This window comes from Miniopterus schreibersii (assembly GCF_964146895.1).
Source record: "Miniopterus schreibersii genome assembly, chromosome: 4".
NCBI classification, from domain to species: Eukaryota; Metazoa; Chordata; class Mammalia; order Chiroptera; family Miniopteridae; genus Miniopterus; species Miniopterus schreibersii.
In genome coordinates this window covers 5,830,665-5,849,878 of record NC_138105.1, presented here as the reverse complement: position 1 = coordinate 5,849,878, position 19,214 = coordinate 5,830,665, and the positions used below count along the sequence as shown (strand labels likewise).

Here is a 19,214-nt window from a genome sequence, read left to right as displayed (position 1 = left end):
GAGGGCAAGGCAGCTAAATCTTTCTGCTGCGGCCACATCTGCACCTTCTGAGGACAGGACAAGGGGCCCTGCTGGCACACATGGCCTCCTGACCAGCAGCAGCATTAACGACATGGAGAGCCTGGCTTCTCAAACCCAGACATGCAGCGCACCGAGCAACGCTCTGTATGGAGCTGCTTTGGCCAGATTAGTGTCTACTATCACTAACATGATAGCAACCCTTCAGGACAAAGTAGACACCAACCTGCCTGCTTTATTACAGAGAAAATGTTATCTTCAAAACCAGTAAACTTCATCTTAATGACTCTATGCTTTGATGAAATTCAGTGCAGTTGTGATCACTAGAATTGCAATTGTCAGACAATGTCGCATGGGGTTCAGTGGTGACGTCTCAGGGGACCTACCTGATGTGGGGTGAGGAGGGCAGAGGTGTCAGAGCAGGCGGGCAATAGCCCCACCCCCACCCCCAGTGCCCCTGGCACCAGACAGGTCTTTTCATCTTCGTTTACACCACATTTTATTTTTCAAAGTGGTTTTGCAGCTAAAAAAACATTTGTGAGTTCCTGAACCGAAGTTCTCTTCAGTCTTATAAAGAGCTCTCTGCCCTCAAGTAAATACTCTTAAAAATCAAAATGGGAAATAGAAATTTAGAGATTCTAGTTAAATGGGATACTATCAGAAATTTAGAGTTTCTAGTTAAATGGGATACTATCGTTCTCATAATTCAAAGCCAACAAACTGAAGTGCTTCATGTCCTGGGCCTGTTCACTATGTTCATTCGAACTGACGGCCGAACAACGCTCCCCGGGGAGGAGGAGCCAGCCACGCTCCCCCACGCGAGTGGGGCGAGCACGCGCTCTCCGTCGTGGCAAACGGGACAGATTTCGGGATTAAAAAATTTCTTCTTCAAGGTCAAACACTGTTCCTAAGCTTTGTCGTTAAAATGCCGTCATGGAGAAACAAGATGGAGCGTAGGTAACACCTGCACCCGCCGCCTCCGCAACCACATCAAAATCACAACTAAAACATAGAACCACCCTCACCCAGAGCCTCCTGAGATCCGGCTGCACAGAAGCCCCACAACCAGGGAAGTGAAGAAGCACCCAGAGGTAGGAGGGGCGCAGACACGGGAGGGTCAGGGCTGAACCGCAGAGACTCACTGGGGGCCCACACCCGGTGCCGCGGGTTAAACCCGGGAGGAAACCTCCGAGGTGGTTTCCCAGAGGAGTAGGGGTCCCAGCCCCCATCAGGTCCCCAGCCCAGGGCTCCAGGGCCAGGAAGAGACGTCCCCACAACTCCGGGCTGTGAAACCAGCAGGGACTGTCCCTGAGGGTCACGGAGGCTGCGGGAGCCCCAGCAGCTCCTCTTAAAGGCCCGGCAGGGACTCACCCGGACGCTCCCTCTGAGCCCAGAGCCGGGCAGCAGCCTGAAAGGACCCGGGACACTCGGGGAGGAACTAACCTGCCTGGAATCAGGGCAGGAGGCGGAGGGGACGCTTTGTCCCAGGCAGAAGAGCTGGCGCAGGACATGGCTCCTTTGGTGAGTCCTCCCCACACAGCCAGCAGGCAGGCCCCATATTTGAATCGCCAGCACCTGACTCGAACCTTTGGCCCCCGCCCTATGATTCCTGGAGGCCCCGCCCCTCCCCACCTGCAGCTCATCCAGGCCATTTCCAGGGGCTTTTCTGTGCAAGTGGCCTCTCGAGCCTCATGTTTAGGATTTTCCTAAAGTCTCTCAAACAAGCAGCAGCAGGCCCCATATGGCTTGATAAGTGGCCCCAGGCCTGGCACTACCGGCAGCCTGCATTGGCTCATAGCTTGGCCTCTCCTGGACAACGCAAAGCCCAGCACAAGTAGCAGTCAACGACGGTTTGCTGTGTAGCTCATGCTGGGTGGCCCTGGGCAAGGCACTGGCACAGGCTGACTTTGCACCTCCCGGAAGTCCCCAGAGACAGTGCATCTGGTGGTCAGGCTCGACCAGGCTGGATTACAACCCTACCACATCCACAAGTGACACTCAAGGGGCACACGTGGTGAACACCAAAGCCCCACTGAAGTAAATCCTGCTCCATAGGGGTGTCTCCAGCACAGCATCTCTCTGGCTGTAGTTGCAGCTGGTCCTCACAGCTGATTGGCCTGGGGGGTCAGTTCCTCCCAGTGACGCCAACAGCAACCAAGGCTCAACTACAACAGGTCAGAGCACACAGCCCACACAGGGGAGCACCTAGAAGGCCCAGCTCAGGTGACTGGGGAGGCTGAGCCACTGGGCCCTACAGGACACCTACTACACGAAGCCACTCTACAAATTCCAGGACACATAGCAGCTCTACCTAATACATAGAAACAAACACCTGGAAGCAGCCAAAATGTGGAGGCACAGAAACATGTCACAAAGGAAAGAACAAAAGAAATCTCTAGAAGAGGAACTCAATGAAATAGATCCAAGCAAGCTAACAGCTACAGTTCAGAATTTTGCTTATAAGGATGTTTAAGCAGACTATTAGGAAACTAACTCAGAAAATCGATAACATAATAAAGTACCTATTTGAAATCAAGGCTACACGAACTGAAATGAAGAATAATTTACAGGGAATCAACAGTAGAGTAGAGGACACTGAGAATCCAATCAGCAATTTGGAACATGAGGAAACAAAAACACCCAACCAGAAGAGCAAAAAGAAAAAAGAATCCAGAAATGTGAAGATAGCATAAGGAGCCTCTGGACAACTTCAGGAGGCCCAACATTCGTATTATTGGGGTGCCAGAAGGGGAAGAAGGAGACCAAGAAGTTGAAAATCCATTTGAAAAAGTAATGACAGAAACCTTCCCCTACCTGGGGAAAGAAATAGACTTACAAGTCCAGGAAGCACAGAGGGTCCCAAACAATAAGAACCCAAAGAGGCCCACAGCAAAACATATCATAATTAAAATGCCAAAGGTTAAAGACAAAGAGAGAATCTTAAAAGCAGCAAGAGAAAAGCAATTAGTTACCTACAAGGGAGCACTCTTACGACTCTCAGCTGATTTCTCAACAGAAACCTTGCAGGCCAGAAGGGAGTGGCAGGAAATATTCAAAGTGATGAAAAACATGGAACTACAACCAAGATTGCTTTACCCAGCAAAGCTATCATTTAGAACTGAAGGTCAGATAAAGAGCTTCACAGAGAAGAAAAAGCTAAAGGAGTTCATCACAACCAGACCGGCACTACAGGAAATGTTGAAGGGTCTTCTTTAAGAAGAAGCTAATGAACAAAAGAATCTGACAAACTAAATAGATCCAGAGACACTGACGCAGGCAACAGACGGTCATATTTCAGAGGGAAGAGGGAAGGGGGGTGGAGGGTGGGAAGAGATTAACCAAAGAAGTTATATGCATATATCCATAACCCATGGACACAGGCAATGATGGGGTGAAGGCTTGGGGAGGGGGTGGGAACGAAGCAGAGGGGGTCAATTGGGGGGGAGGTAATGGAACACCTGTAATACTCTCAACAATAAAGATAAATTTTTTAAAAATAATAATTAACAAAAATTTAAAAGAAAAATAATGCCGTCATTAGGAGACACCCCAGCACTGAGGACCTGAGAAAGTAGCCAATATCTTTCCATCAACACAGAATCTCTGATTTCTCACCTAAAAGTCACATTCGTACAGATCGTACCCTTATAAACACACGAAATATGTGTTCATGCAAAATAAGGGAAAAGACGGCGTGCCCATGAATGTCCTCAAATGCGGGTCTGGTTCCCTCCAGGGGAAGGGTGATTATTTACTGGGTTTCAGTAATCCTCCCAGCCAGGCAGGCGGTGACCTCCGTGGTTGGCCAGGCTGTCAGCACATTGGAAGCTGAAGACACTGCCCATTCCCAGCCGTCAATACCAATGGACTGCGGACACTGTCCGGGGGCGACTCTGTCCCCATCCCACCCTTGCCTCACGCCGTCCTAGCCACTTGGCCACACACTAGAAGTCAGTGCTGAACCTCGACGTCCCCACCAAGTCCATAGCCGCCCTGCACCCGCTCACCTGCCGTCTGCCTCAGTGGCCTGAGGCGTGTCCTCGGCCAGCCATGGCCTCCTCCCTCCTCAGCCCCGGACCCTCGGTCTCTCCTCCTGCCGCACTGGTCCATCAGCCCCTACACGTGTCCAGGACTCTAATCCCAACAGCCACATCCACCTACCTGGTTCTCTCCACTTTCATTCACAGGCTGCATTTTCCTAGGACACCCCTTTGCTGACGTCATCTCCTCACCCCTCTTTCTTCCTCAGCCTGCTCCCTGACAGTCCCTGACTCTCCTTTCCCAGCCCTGGACCTGCCCTCTGCTCTTGTCCGAAGGCTGTCCCGACAGAAGCAGCCTCCTTTACTCTGCCATCTGCACGACAGAGAGACAGCCAGTCCCCACATCTGCCGCAGATCTTCCCGCTCAGGTTCTAGGGCGCCTCTCCCGACGGCGGCCGTGGGTCTGCGCTGGGCGCCTTGCGGGTCCCTCCGCTGAAGCACATTGTGTTGTGATGTGTTAACACAACAGGACACGATGGCATCTGCCCTGCCCGAAACAGCCCGCATCGATCAGTGTGTGCAGCATCAGTATTAATAAAACTAAGTCTCCCTAACACTCAAAGGAATAGCCAGCGTGAACATTTATGCTAATTAACTGACCATCATCAGAAGAGTATAAATGACCATCATCAGAAGAGGAATATCAACTTTTTGGTGCCAAATGATTTCACCAACTCTTTTGCAAACCTCTCTTCAAATTAAGCCTCTTCACTGGCACCTGCCCTGAGGTCAGAAGATCCTCGAGGACATTTTTTAAATATTGTAATTTTATGAACAAGTCGAGCAGATTTCTCCTCTGTCAATACTCTGGTACGTCTCCTGCTCACTGGAGTGACCGCTCCTCCAGTTCAAGCACAGGGCGTGACTCGCGGCGTCTCAAAGGTCACGGGTCTCCAGCTCACCGAGGTTAACGGCATCACACTGCTCACCTAACGGTTCATAACGCAATTGTTTCCCTGTCACCAGACACGATGGTTTCTACGGTATTTTAAAGATTCCTTCTAGACAAGATTTATGGTTTTTTAAAAAGTTGGATTTCCACAAACCATGTGTGTGACTGACATCTAGGTCTGGGAGTCCCATGGTCTATTATTTCCCTAAGGAGGATATTTCCTTCCCTCCCTCCTCTTATTTATAAGTTTTTATATAAGTAGAGCCAGGAGAATTCTCCACACTGATACAATCCATTTGATTATCCAGAATCCAACTGCATTATTGACAAGTTTACAGGAATCAGTATTATGAATGGTTCTGAGATGGTGTTTTGGTCACAGAAAATAAACCATAAGAGAAACCATAGGGGAAAAAGATGACTGTGTCCCAATGACAACGTGTCCATTGTGTCTGCTGCCCCCAATTTCTTCCCACCTCCCTCTGCCCACCAGTGAATATGTTGACAAGATAATTGATTTATCTTTCATTCCCAGATAATGCTGAAAGTAGTTTCCTACACTACAGACAGAAAAGCCCCATCACACATTATATTTCTCATAATTATTCTTAAAGCTGTTATATCTTTAAGTCTGTTTATACACACACACAACACCTGTTTTTACCAAAACGGTACTTAGTTACATTCCCACCTCGGTGTCTTTCCATAGGATTCCTTTACAGTGATATTAAAGTGCCAACAGTACCTTTTGCAACATGGTTGTCATCTGAAATATCAGCTCTTCATGTCCCCATCCAGCCACTTACCTGAAAGAAGAAAAAAGATATATAAGTTTGAAATCATTTCAGCTTATCATTAGCAACAGTTTTCACATTTCTACTAAAAATGGGGTATTAGTAGGCACTGATAAATTACGTAAAAGAAAATTGTCACTATTATAAACACAAAAGAGTAAAACAAAAGAATTTAAATATTTTAAGAGCTCAGAAAAGTAGGCAAAATAGAGCAATTGAAAAGATAGGAAAGCAGTATATATATATAACAGGAACAGATTGAAGAAATTACAAAAATGTCTAATCGTGAGGAACTTTAAGCAACTTTAGCAGAGTTGAGATGGTCAAGGTCATTGCAAACAGGACGAAGGTCACTGTTCACACTTGAGCACTGTGTTTATTGGTTCTGGTTTATGTCTAACAACGTTAGCCAAGACACGGGCTGAGGCTTCAGTCATGTTCTAAATGAAAGTTTATATAATCTATAATCTATATTAAAACTTTTATTGTTAAAACCTGACAAAAAGAGTAAAAGAATTTTAGGAAGAACAAAAATCACTCTATCCCACTATCTGAACTCAACACTGAATTTTTTATTCATGTTCTTTCTCCTTTAAATCTATAAATACAAATATGTACTCATTTAAAAAGGGAAATATAAACCTTTCATGGATATGAATAGAGACTCCTTTAAAGTTAGCAAATATAACACTATAAATGCAAAATATTGTACCTCTTCTTTTTAAAAAAAAATGTCTTTATTGATTTTAGAGAGAGAAGAAGGAAGAGGGAGAGAGAGAAAAACATCAATGATGAGAGTGAGTCATTGATCGGCTGCCTCCTGCACGCCCCGTACTGGGGACCAAGCCCAGAACCCAGGCACGTGCCCTGACTAGGAATCGAGCCAGGGACCTCTTTGTTCAGTAGCTCAGTGCTCAACCATTGAGCCATGCTGGCCGGGCATTTTAATATCACTGTAAATAAGTAGAGATTTCTATTTACTGCCCTAGTGTTCATGCATTTTAATGTCTGCAAATCTGTGCACTGAGCTGTTGTTTCATAACTTACTTAGCCATTGTCTTTTCAATGCTGTTCAGATTACTGTCAAATGCTTATAAACAATCATGTAAGCATGTGTTACATACATGTGCCCCTCCACTCTCTTCCTGGTTCTGCTCATGGCTCGCCCCAGCTTCTGCAGCCTTACATGCGCCCCCGCCAGTGGCACGCGTCCCTCTTCACTGCCCTTTTCGGCCCGTGTGCAGCCTCAGAGTCGTGCCCACAACTTTCCCAACTGAAGCCTAGTATCCATTTGTTGAGTTCAGTTCATTCAAGTCTGAGCAGACTCACAAGGACCTCATTCCGTTTACAGACAGACGAGACAGAAAGTGACAGCCTGGCGGGCGTGGCTCAGGGTCGAGCGTCATCCCGGGCACTGGGGTCGCCGGTGCGATTCCCGGTCAGGGCAAGTGCCGGGGCTGCAGGCTGGATCCCCAGCGGGTGCCGGAGGCAGCCGATCGATGCTTCTCTCTCATCAATGTTTCTACCTCTCTCTCCCTCTCCTCTCCCCTCTCTCTAAAATCAATAAAAACATTTTTTTTAATTGACATCCCAATAACTGTCACATCGCTCAGCTCTTATTCACGCCTCCTTTCTTGCCCCAGAAAAGCGTGTCTCTCACGCGGCCCAAGCACACCGCTTGCCAGCCATGGCCCTTTAGCAGCTTCTCCCGAGCTGTCGACAGGTCCTCGTTCTGCTTCCACGTCTCACGTGCAGAAGCACCGTGGGCTCCTGCTCTCCCAGTTTACTCTCTTTGGACAGTTCACAGGTTCTCTGGATTTTCTGGAATTTCTCTGACCCCAGCTTTGTAAGCTCCAGAGCCAGGACCTGCCACGTCAGCCTTCCTTTCTATATCTTCCTGCCTCCTTTAAAAGGTCTGGGTTATTTATATTTTATTTGATCTCAGGAGATTAGACAACTTTTTCTTGACAAAGTCTTGCTTCTTGTATGTGCCCCGGCCGGGAACGAACCTGACACACCCTGGGCGTATGGGGACGACGCTAACCAACGGAGCCACCCGGCCAGGGCCTCACCGCCCTTACCTTATTTGATGTACTGTGAGTCTAGATTAACCAATTAAAGTTTCAGCAGATGTAGTGTTCACATTTACATAAACTTCCTAGGAGCCACCCACTTTATAAACAGGTATTCAGACACTTAGATCACAGCGATTATTTCAGGTTCCCCCAGGCCTGGGCATGTAGCCACAGCCCTCAGCAGGTGAGTGTAAGGCTCTTGCCCGTGGACAACAGCCTTCTCTGGGCCTTGGACCTGCAGAAAGTACAGTGTCAAGCATCCCAAGGACATTTCCAGGGGAAAGACAATCAAACTGAAAGAAGAACATTGCTCCAGGTGTCAAAAGAATGAGACGGTCACAAGAGCCTCGTCCAGCTAACACGACAGGCACCGCTGCACACAGAGGCGTGGTGACAGGGACCCGACGTGGCCCCTCGCCACGGTGCGGAGGAGACAGAAAATCAGTGCTGCTCTCCCCTGGCCTGAAGCCAAGTGTCCGCATGATACGTACAATGTTTGCACTCTGCTCCTTTTCATTTTAGTGCCTATTTCAAGGGCCGGCCAGAGGCATGGGCCAGTCGTCCAGTCCCAGCTTCCACGCTGTGAGCTCACCCACAGCCGAGTCCTAGCTCGGGCGCTGCGAGCTCACGGACTCGTTCCCTCTGGAAGCTGACAGCCGCCTGGGTCTCTGCAAGCGTGTTCATCTCCAGGAAACCCAGACTCTTCACGTGCCCCCTGAACCCAGAGCCTGTGACCCCTCCCCTAGTGACAGTGTCCTATCCCCCTTCAGACCCACAAGTCCGTGTGACTCTCCGGCCTGGGATCCAGGCAGAGTATTTTGTTTCGAGGTTGGCGAAAGAATCACTGAAAATCATTTGCAACAAATACAATATGAAAAGACAACACTGTCAGCATCAGCCCCTCAGCCCCTCTCCTCCCTGAGCTCAGCGGGGGACCCCATGTGAAGACACGGTCTCACTCGTGTCAGTCGTGTTTTTCGCCTAATTTTACAACTACTTGCAAAGGGGAACAGGTACCGCTGCTTTCCCGTTCCAGCCCTTTCCCAGATGTACATTCCCACTCAGGCCTCATGGCTGCCATCACGGCCAAGCGCCAGAACCGCACCTGGCAACGGGAGAGTGCGCATATGGCTGCGTGGGAGCCCCAGGGCTGAGGCCTGGGCAGACGACTTCCACAGAACCACGCAGGGGCCAACAGTGCACCAGCATCACGTGCCCTCCCCCCGCCGATGACGTAATTATCACAAAATAACTAGTAATAACAGCAACTATCACTTAGAGTGCTTCCAAGTACCCAGTTCATACATCATCGCAATTACTCTTCCAAACAGCCCGTGAAAATCATTCTGCATTTGCATTCTAGAGACAAGGAGAGGGAGACGAAGAAATACAGGCACTCGCTCAGAACCATGTTGCTAGTAAGCGATTGGACTGAAAACCAGATCGGGGCTTGCTGCTCTGAGCCTGGGTCTCAGACAGAGCTGGTTTATGAGTGAAGGCAGGGTGGGCGGAGCACGCAGCCCGGCTCGGCCGAGTGTGACCTGCAAGAGGTTAGCTTTGAGGCAGTTAAGGACAAAGACAGAAAGGAAAGGAAACTGGAGGGAAGGGGGGGGGGGGGCGAAGCACCCAAAGGAGACTATGATGAGCTAACACAGGCCCAAGACGCAGAGCAGGGCGTCGGGGCAGCTCCAGGCGCCCGTCTGCCTGGAGCAGCATTGACAAGATACGGCTGAAAGTGTCAGTCGGGATCAGACTCTGTAGCTAAATGTCAGGCTCCGGAGTGTGACCGTTAGTGACCAAACATGAGTCACACTGTAGGTCTCCAATGTCGGAGTGACAGGATCACAGTGGAGTTCTAGGGAGATTCCACCAGGCAGGCTGGCTGGCGGGGGGCAGGCTGGTGGCTGGGCTGGCGGGGGGCAGGCTGGTGGCTGGGCTGGCGGGGGGCAGGCTGGTGGCTGGGCTGGCGGGGGGCAGGCTGGTGGCTGGGCTGGCGGGGGGCAGGCTGGTGGCTGGGCTGGCGGGGGGCAGGCTGGTGGCTGGGCTGGCGGGGGGCAGGCTGGTGGCTGGGCTGGCGGGGGGCAGGCTGGTGGCTGGGCTGGCGGGGGGGCAGGCTGGTGGCTGGGCTGGCGGGGGGCAGGCTGGTGGCTGGGCTGGCGGGGGGGCAGGCTGGTGGCTGGGCTGGCGGGGGGCAGGCTGGTGGCTGGGCTGGCAGGGGGGCAGGCTGGCCGGGGTGGTTGGAGAGGGTAGAAAAATGGGAACACCTCGAGGCTTGAGAATTAGAACCCGAGCTCCTAACTGCCAAATCCACATCCGCTAAGCCTCTGGAGTTAACGGTCAACTTCCTTTCCGGTCTGAGGTCTGGGTCAAGTCCAGGGCCAGCACCTGCAGAGGAGCCAGGAGGCAGCAGCTGCTGCTGTTTCAACCTTCGGCCCTGTGGGCCTGGACCAGTCCCAACGAGGGGCAGGAGCCCAGTCCACAGCCGCCGAGTAAACGAGGAGCCCCAAGCCCCGTCACACAGACGCGTACTACCAGGCCTGTGCTAGTAAATGTTTGGGTAGAACGCGGAGAAAGGGAAGCAGAAATACGTCTTTCTGCAGACCAGCACTGACCGCCTCTTTCACAAACCACACTCCCTACCTGGAGATGAGCCGGCTCCGCAGCCCAGGCAACAGGCAGGCCCCTGGGGCCCATCCGAGCAGGTCCGCTGCAGGAGGCAGGTGAGGCGCCCGCAGGGCCCTGTGCCAGCCGCCGGGTGTCCAGTCCTATTCCACAGCCGTGAGGTGGCCGGGAGGGGGAAGGCTGACGGGTTAGAGGCCTAAGGAAACTTGTTTACAGTGCGGCGGCCTGACCTGGGCGCAGGAGGCAGACGAGACGGAATTGGCAAAATGCAACGGTCCCTGAAGCTGCTGCAAGTACAAAACTTTACGTATTTGAAAAGGTTCATAGAAGATTTTTTAAGGCCTCATGAACTGTGGGCAGTGAAACAAACACTATTTTATGCCCCGCACAGGATGTCCTCCAGACACCCTCCGAGTGCCGCTGCGTCACCGCTGCCCCACCCTGGGCACCCGTCACGACACGCGGGGGGCAGGCGGGGTGAACCGGGCGCCGGCCGCCGGTGTCGACCGCAGGGGGCAGGGGGCAGGGGCAGGGGGCAGGGGCAGGGGGCAGGGGGCAGGGGGCAGGGGCAGGGGGCAGGGGGCAGGGGGCAGGGGGCAGGGGCAGGGGGCAGGGAGCAGAGGCAGGGGCAGGGGGCAGGGGGCAGGGAGCAGAGGCAGGGGCAGGGGGCAGGGGCAGGGGGCAGGGGGCAGGGGGCAGGGGCAGGGGGCAGGGGGCAGGGAGCAGAGGCAGGGGGCAGGGGGCAGGGGGCAGGGGCAGGGGGCAGGGGCAGGGGCAGGGGGCAGGGGCGGGATGGGAGGCGAACGGCAGCCCTCAGCCCCCGAGATGTGCAGAAGGGCAGGCTGCAGGGGGCAGGCCCAGGCTCAGTATTTGGAATCCCCGCTTGGCAGCAAGGACAAGAAGGAAAGGGAGGCGGCGGGGACGCGGGCCGGCAGCGCAGTGCCCGGCTGCTCCCAGCTTATCTCCATGATGACTGGCTGCCTCCACTAGGGGCCTCCTCTGCTCCATTCTGCAAAAAACATCCTGTGGTTTATCCCATCACCTATGCCAAGGACTCAGGAATCAGGGTTTTCCTGCGTGGGCCATCGGAGGGAACTGTGTAAGGGGGCACAGAACACGCGCCCGGGAGCACGGCCCGGGTCGGAGCACCTTGCTCAGGAAGGAGAAGGCACTTCCCAGCCCGGGTGGGTGGGCGCGAAGCCTTGGCCAGGGGAGAAAGGAGACGCAGGTCAGAGCGTGGGGGCGTGCGCAGTGCAGGAGGAGCTCAGGACGCAGGACGGCCTCACCTGGAGGTAAGTGGTCTGCTCTCCTCTGACTCCAAGTCGGTGCTGACTCAGAAGAGCTGCCCTGAGGGCAGCACAGGGCTGGGGCCGTGGCCTTGGCTGTGGCCGTGGCCGTGGCTCCAAGGCTGAGTGCACAGAGAAGCCCTAATAGGTCTCAGGTTGGTGACAGCAAAAATCATCACAACACAGGCGGTGTGAGCCCAGCACTCACAGGTGCAGCCGTGAGCTGGCCGAAAGCTCTCGCACCTCCTTGGCCTGGGACACAGGGTGCTGCCCCAGACCTCACGGCCATCTCCTTAGTGGGAGAGACGGGGCTCAGCAGCTGGGAAGTTCTACGCTTGTTCTCAACCCTCTCCTCCCGGCTCTACTTTGTTCTGGTGGAAATGGTCGAGTTTCCTGTCAGTGCACAGGTCTGACCCCTTAGAACTTGTGCTGCTCAGACGAGCAAAGGGCTCACAGGCGGGAGGGAGGGGGAATGGCATTCGCACTTGAGAGGGGCCAGGGGAAGAGACAGAACGTGTCCAGTCTGCACTGCACAGTCATGGCTCGTGGCCCCTGGCTGCGAACAGACTGCTAGGCTCCCGACACAGCCACCAGGCAGGATTAAGTCAGGGCTCTCCCCCGAGGCCAGCGTCCGGCTGACCTTCAAAGCGACTGGGCTGAGTTCCTCCTGCAGCTGGTTTGGGCACAGTCCCCGGATGGACAGAGGCAGTGCAGTGGCAGATGCCTGCACCTGGTGGCTCCCTGGGACGCGAGAGTTTGACTCACAGACAATACAATCGGAGCAAAGCAGAGGCTGAGCTCCCCAAAGTGTGACACGAAGGCCCAGTGCTTTCACTCCGACACATACTCCATTCAGACAGTTCTAGCTTGTCCCCAAAGTTACCGCCAAACCGAGCACTATCTTTAAGTTACTGTTCTTCGCACTTTGATACTGGAATTCACGGGCACTTGGAGGACAGAGCTGGCTCTGTGTGGGGCCTGTGCCGTGGCTGTTCTTGGCTTTTTAAGCACAGAACCCTTGCAAGTTGCTCTCAAGTCTGAGGACACATTGGGGGGGGGGGGGGTGAGGCAGGTTTTCAAAGTGGCTGAACCATGTAACGTGGCTACTTTTGAAGTAAAAGTGCTGCTTTGGGTTCTTGAGGGGATTGTGTCACTTGTCTGAGCAGCTCAGGCCTGCGCAGACCTGTCAGCTCTGGCGTCCTGTGACCTCACACAGCAGTTGACAAATATTTAGTTCCCCGAGCAGTGGACAGTGACGACTTCCTGCCACGCAGGGCAAGTCGATGGCCATCTTCACCAGAACGTTCAGACTGGTAGGAAATAACCCATCTTCACTCATGAGCAGAAACCCCTCTTGCAAACCCTGCTTTGAGTGATGACCTTGCCTCACCCTGTAGGGGCCCGTGTCCTCCCGGGGCTGTGGAAGGGAACCGCCTGGTGAGCACTGCACTGACGTCCTCACGGCGGCACCGGCCGCAGAGCCTGTGTCGCACGCTCTGTGCTTTCGCCAAGTCCAGCAGAGCGTGACGGCAGCAGTCCTCGGGCTCCACGGGTCACAGTAACGTCTTATCAGGAAGCGTGCTTGGGGAGTCGGTACCTGAGTCACCCCGAGGCCCGGCTGGCGTGCCAACGCTTTGCGTCCAAGCACCGCCCTTGGGAGCAGCCTCAGAAAGCTGCCGGGCCCTGACCCCGCAGCTCAGTCCTGCAACCTCACCCTGCCCACGAGCCATGGCAGGTCTCACTGATGTGGCCCAGAGAAACCACAGCCACGACGGGGGTATAACCTGCTGCCCTCTTAAGCCCCCTCCCATGACGTCACGCCGGAACCGCCAAGGGACAGCGGAGGACACGGGAGAATGCCACGCTAAGGGGCGCTGGGGGCCTCTGAGCATCTGTGCTTCAAATGTATCTGACTTTGAGGCAACCTAGGGGCATCCTAGAGCACGCCCAGGAAAGGAAGGGCGGAGAGGCCTATGCCAGTGAGTCACTCCAGTCTCGGGAGAGGAAAGCCCAGCAGGTGCCTCCGTTTATGCATGACTGAGCCCTCTTTGCCCACAGGACTGAATTTCTCAGGGACTGAGCTCGTGCCGTGTGCAAGTCTGAACCACTGGCCCTGTAGTGTGCCTGGCACATAGTAGGTGCTCAACGAAAGCCTTAGGTAAAGTAGAATATGCTGGCCCAGCCGGTGTGGCTCAGTTGGTTGGGTGTGGCTCCAAGGACCACAAGGTCACAGTCCGATTCCTGGCCAGGGCACATGCCCGGGCTGCAGGCTCAGTCCCTGGTGAGGGGCATGCAGGAGGCAGCTGATCAACATTTCTCTCTCATCAGTGTTTCTATCTCTTTCTCCCTCCCTCTCTCTCTAAAATAAACTTTGAAAAAGAAGACTATGCTGGTTAGTAGTCAAGAGGACGATCTGAATCGGCCATCACAGCGTTCAGATGAGGAATCGCCAGGACTGTGGGCCCTGCCCAGCCATGGGTCAGACGGGTCTTGCCCATGTCACCGAGTGACCCCACCCTGGGGAGATGCCCTCCGATGTGCGACCTTGACAGAACAGAGGACACCGCCCTCGCCACCTTCACTGCAACATGTTAGCCGCAAACACTGTCGCTGCTCAGCTCACTGACCACAGGCAGCTTTGCTACAGGTGGACAATGGTTTCCCTTCTCAGCTGACAAAGTCCTTGCAGCTCCCCTAGTATCACGGCGTATAACCCTCAGCCTCACACACGCTGAACAGCGACGACGCCCTGCTGGTCCGAGGAGGCGGGTCTCACAGCGCGGGAGACGCCAGCAGCCCCTGGACTGGAAGGTGACCCACCCCTGCCCGCACTCCATGAGCAGCCAGACCACCCGCAACCTCCACCAACTCGCCACAGCCTTCCCGAGCGTAACGGCCGGTTCCGCAGGTGGACACTGGTCTTCTCCACGCGACAGGAAGAAATTGTAGCAGGAAAGAAAAGGCCTCGTGGCGAACGAGAAAAAGCAGCCCCACACTACGAACGAGCGGCTCTGCAGACAATGCGTTTGTAACAACGGGTTTAAATTCTGTTATTAACTTTTCATGTTTCATTTAGCCCTTTTGAATGTCCCTCCTTCATGTATTGTTATTTTATCTTTTACAGAAAAAACTGCCTAATGGCCAAGGGCCAGAGAATACATGCAAAACGCAGAATTTGTTGAAAGGTAAATATTATGATTGTTTCCTGAGGTTTTTTACAGCCAGTTATGATTCAAGGTGCATTCCCTTCGTGTTCATAACAACATCCCAGTCAACGACCAGACAAAGAGGCCTTGCTTCATTTTTTATCTACAAAACTGAAGTTCGTGTTCTTAGGCACATTCACAGGATCACAGTTAAACTATCTTAAGGAAACAGATTTAATTAGGTTAATAAAGACAGTCTAATTTCAAGGGCCAGATTTCCCTGCCATGCCACAACTATTTCTCTTCTCCTTATAGTCTCAAGAAAACCTCTGTGCAAATGACACTCGTGGGGGGTGCTCTTCCATTCCACCCCTTCCTCCTACCTGGGTGCCAGAAAAGGTTCAGTGCCTGGAGCTTTCCAGAATTGCCCCAGCCCATGTCCACATCTGGGCCTCCACTCTGACCCCCCGCATCTGTCACCACTACCCAGCCGTCCCCAGGCTGCAGGTCTCCGTGACACAAATCGTCCTGGTGGCAGCAGTGGGTCCTGATGCATTTGGCCTCTGTACGGTGCAGTCACACGTTCATTCTACAGATGTGCACCGACAGCTCACTGTAAATGCTTCCCGAACACCCAGGCCTTCACTCTAAGGACCAACAAGGCAGGACTACCTTTGGACAAGCCGATGGCACTCATCCTGTTACAGAAGTCATCCCCTCTCTCGATGTGACAACAGATAACACAGACCAGGCACTGCTCTGTTTCAGTGCTATCCACATATGACTGCATTTAAAACACACAATGACCCCATAAACTAGGTACTAATACTATTATTCCTGCTGAATATGTGGGAAAACTGAGGCACGGTGGTCAGGCATTTTAACAAAAGCCATTTGGCTGGTCAATACTAGACCAGGGCTTGAACTCAGCCCTGACCGCTATGTGCACTATGTACCTCTAAGGGCGTCCCCTTTTCTTTTTTTATCTTTTACATAATTAGGGACAGATACATCCTAATTTGCTTGGGATAATTCTGGTAGAGGCCTGTTTCCCCAGAATAATTCATAGCGTCCCTTTCACTCTCAAAAGTGTGCTTCTTTGAAGAATAAAAGTGTGCTTCTGTTTCCAATAAAAGAGAAATTATTACCTGGACACGGCTGGACTAGACCAGCACAGACTATTAATTGAGTAACTTCACTGTAACCAGATAAGCTAATTCCCTAGCATATTCGTGGGGACACAGGGAGAGAGGACGGGAAGGAAAATGAAGAGCTCGGAGTCAACAGGCCACGATGCAAGACCAGGCTCTGCTGCTGGTTACGACGTGGCCTCCACCAGGCTGGCACCCTCTCAGTCAACACCCAGGGCTGTGCCAGCAGCACGTCGATCCCTAGAAAAGAGCCTGGAACAGTAACTGTGCACATGGAAGGTGAGAAGGCCTCAGAACAATAGATGTTTTGTTATTTTTCAGGACACCACCTCTCTTGTGCTGTCCGTGACTTTTGCACTGTGAGCAAAGACGAGTTCTTGGGGGACCAGCCGGCCTCTGGGAGGCACCTGCATCACAGACCCAACCAGGACTCACGCCGCTGGCTCCTGCCACTGTGATGCTCTGGACTGTAGCAGGCCCCACGCTGTCTACACCTGAGCCCCGGTCATGGCAGGTGGTCCCACCATGGGCGGTGGATACCAGTCTTCATTCTAGAATCTGGGGCCTCAGAAGCCGAGGGGCCCCCTTACAAGGCTCATCACGAGGGCGGAGGACAGAAAGCCCAGAGCGGCAGGCAGACGGACCCCCCTCCTCCCGCGGCCCCCCTCCGAGCGCGTCCTGTGGGAGGCGAGAAAGAATGGAGGGTCCGCGTGGACTGCGTCACGAGCTGGCTCAGCGGCTCCTGGGCCATCTGGGCGCTGCTCCCGTCCTCTCAGCACCCTCACAGCCGCGAGCCGGATGCTAAGGGTGAGGCGCTGCCACTTGACAAGCGATAAAAGAAGAAACTTAAAACAGCGCTTCACGAAGAAAACATCACCACCCCACAGGCCTCGGCCGCCCGGAGCCTGAAGGACGAGGGTGCCTGCGCCCCGCGAGTGTCGGGGCGACCGGGCCTCCCTAAACCAACCCCTCAGGCAGTGTTCCCCGCCCCGGGGCCGGCGCCCAGCCCCTCCCCAGGTGGGTCGGACAGGGCCCCCTGGACGGGGCGCACTCCGCGGCTGCATAAAGGCCCTGCTGTGCTTTCGTTTCTCATAGTGTTTTGTAGAGTAGAAATAATCTGTTATTTTTAAGAAGAAAAAAATCAAGAACCCAGCGAAAAATGGGGAACAAAAAGATATAAGAAATATAACACGTTAGCAAAAAATCTAAAGTAGGATATTAAAATAAGGGTGAGAGAAGTGTCCACCGCTGTGTACTGGGCTCAGCTCTGCAGAACGGGGGCTCCCCTAGGCCGTGGAGGGCACAGACCCAGCTGAGACAGGCTGCCGCGCCCCATGGTGCAAACAGCCTCCTGGTCCTGCACCCCAGAGACAAAGGGGCCAACACTGCCCCTAAAAGAGATGACTCCCGGCAGGCACAGTGTCGAGTGAATTCATATTTATCCCTGGGGACGAACTTCAGGAGAAACAGCCCTCACAGACGCAAGGACAGTGAGTGAAAGTTCCTACTGAACAAGCTAAAAGCACTGGGGACATTTTTCATCTTAATAAGCCCTTCCTAAATTGAGATTTTTAAGGAGAAGAGAAACCCGTCATTTATGGGGGAGTTAGAAACTGCAGTTCATAGTTTCATAACACCCTCAACTCAGCCAGTTGATGAATTTACATCGGTCACAGGACCAAAGGGAGCTCGGAGTTTACGCCCCGGCCCGTCCTGAGCAGTGACCCTGCTCGGTGCTCAGCTCGCTGACTCGCCCTCTTCTTTGTTTGCTGTCCTGACATCACTGTGTTGGTGCCACAACAGCTGACACCTGCTTTTCCTGTTTGAAAGGATTCACCACTCAACGTGGACCAAAATGTTGAAAGGATTCACCATTCAACAGTTATCCAGTTGTAGGAGATGGACTGACCCAAATCCGACCAAGCCCGAGGCAGTGCCCGGGGGCAACAGAGGCTAGACTGAGCTCTGGGAGCACTGGAGTGTGTTTCTTTGGGGGGGAGTGTTGGTTAGCGAGGGTGAGAGCTTAGAAACAGACAGGGCTCCCTTTCTGTAGAGTTGAACGAAAACACCAAAATTAAAATAATTTAGAGCTGTTTACATTGCTAAAACTTCCAAAAAACATGTTTTGATATTGAGTATTTATCTTAGTTATATTTCAACATGAAAATCTTCTTTTCAGAATGAAAAAATATCTTCCTCATACTTTTTGTTTGAAAAAGGTTTTATTAATTAAACAAAATAACATATTCTGCCTGGCCAGGCGTGGCTCAGTGGTTGAGCGTGGACCTAGGATCCAGGCGATCAGGGTTCGATTCCCGGTCGGGGCACATGCCGGGGTTGCGGGCGGCAGCCGATCAATGACTCTCTCATCATTGATGTTTCTGTCTCTCTCTCTCTCTCTCTCCTTTCCTCTCTCTGAAATCAATAAAGATATATAAAAAAAAAAAACAACAAAAAAGTATTCTGTCTCTGCGAGCCACTCAGGGCCCACTTCCATCATGTCCCGTGACTAGCTGATCTGGGCGCCGGTCAGGAGGGAACGTGACGTCCGACATTCAGCAGCCACGCCCACCATCTGTAAGGCTACACGGCTCTCCACCTGTTAATTTTCTTAACTTACATGTTGTTATCAAAGGGAACGTAGAAATGCTGTCACAATGATATGTATAAACAGCAATAAAATCTGCAGCTAAAACCATCTTGAAAGAAATTAACAAGGAAAGAAAAAGACTAACCTTAATTTTTGTTAAAATATAGATTTTAGTTAATAGGACTTATATGACAACTCTAAAATTTCTGAGATAGATTATTCAAAAACGAAGGCTTTTCTTGACACACTCAAATGGTTTAAAATAAATTATCATGAAATGGTGAATGTGTACCACATTTACCGAAGCCTGGCCAAGCACCAGTCAACGCCAGACATTTAACAAGTATTTACTGAGTTGCTGAAAACACTAGGGATACAGAACAAAGCCCATCCTCAAGGAGCTCACATTCTAGCAGAAAAAATAAGCAAATACACTGAGGCTGAATATTCTGAAATAAAAGCAATAAGCAATCGCTTCTTCCACTTATACAAAGGGAGGGGGGCAACCCCTGCTGCTCTGCGACTCCTCCATGGAGACTCTGCTCCACTGGGCACGGAGGAGGGCTCCCACGCATACACACACGCACTCAGTAAATACAA

The 19,214-nt window shown here is 52.5% G+C and overlaps 1 protein-coding gene across 3 annotated transcripts in view; it reads right to left on the bottom strand.

Moving 5' to 3' along the window:
* Nucleotides 1–19,214, bottom strand: part of ANK2 (ankyrin 2) — a 328,593-nt gene that overhangs the window by 276,078 nt on the left and 33,301 nt on the right. For all 3 annotated transcript variants that reach the window (XM_081134240.1, XM_081134246.1, XM_081134245.1), the window contains exon 2: nucleotides 5,696–5,756. In XM_081134240.1, coding sequence (XP_080990366.1) covers nucleotides 5,696–5,716 — 21 coding nt within the window. In that variant the 5' untranslated portion in view covers nucleotides 5,717–5,756. The remainder of the gene's footprint in view (nucleotides 1–5,695; nucleotides 5,757–19,214) is intronic.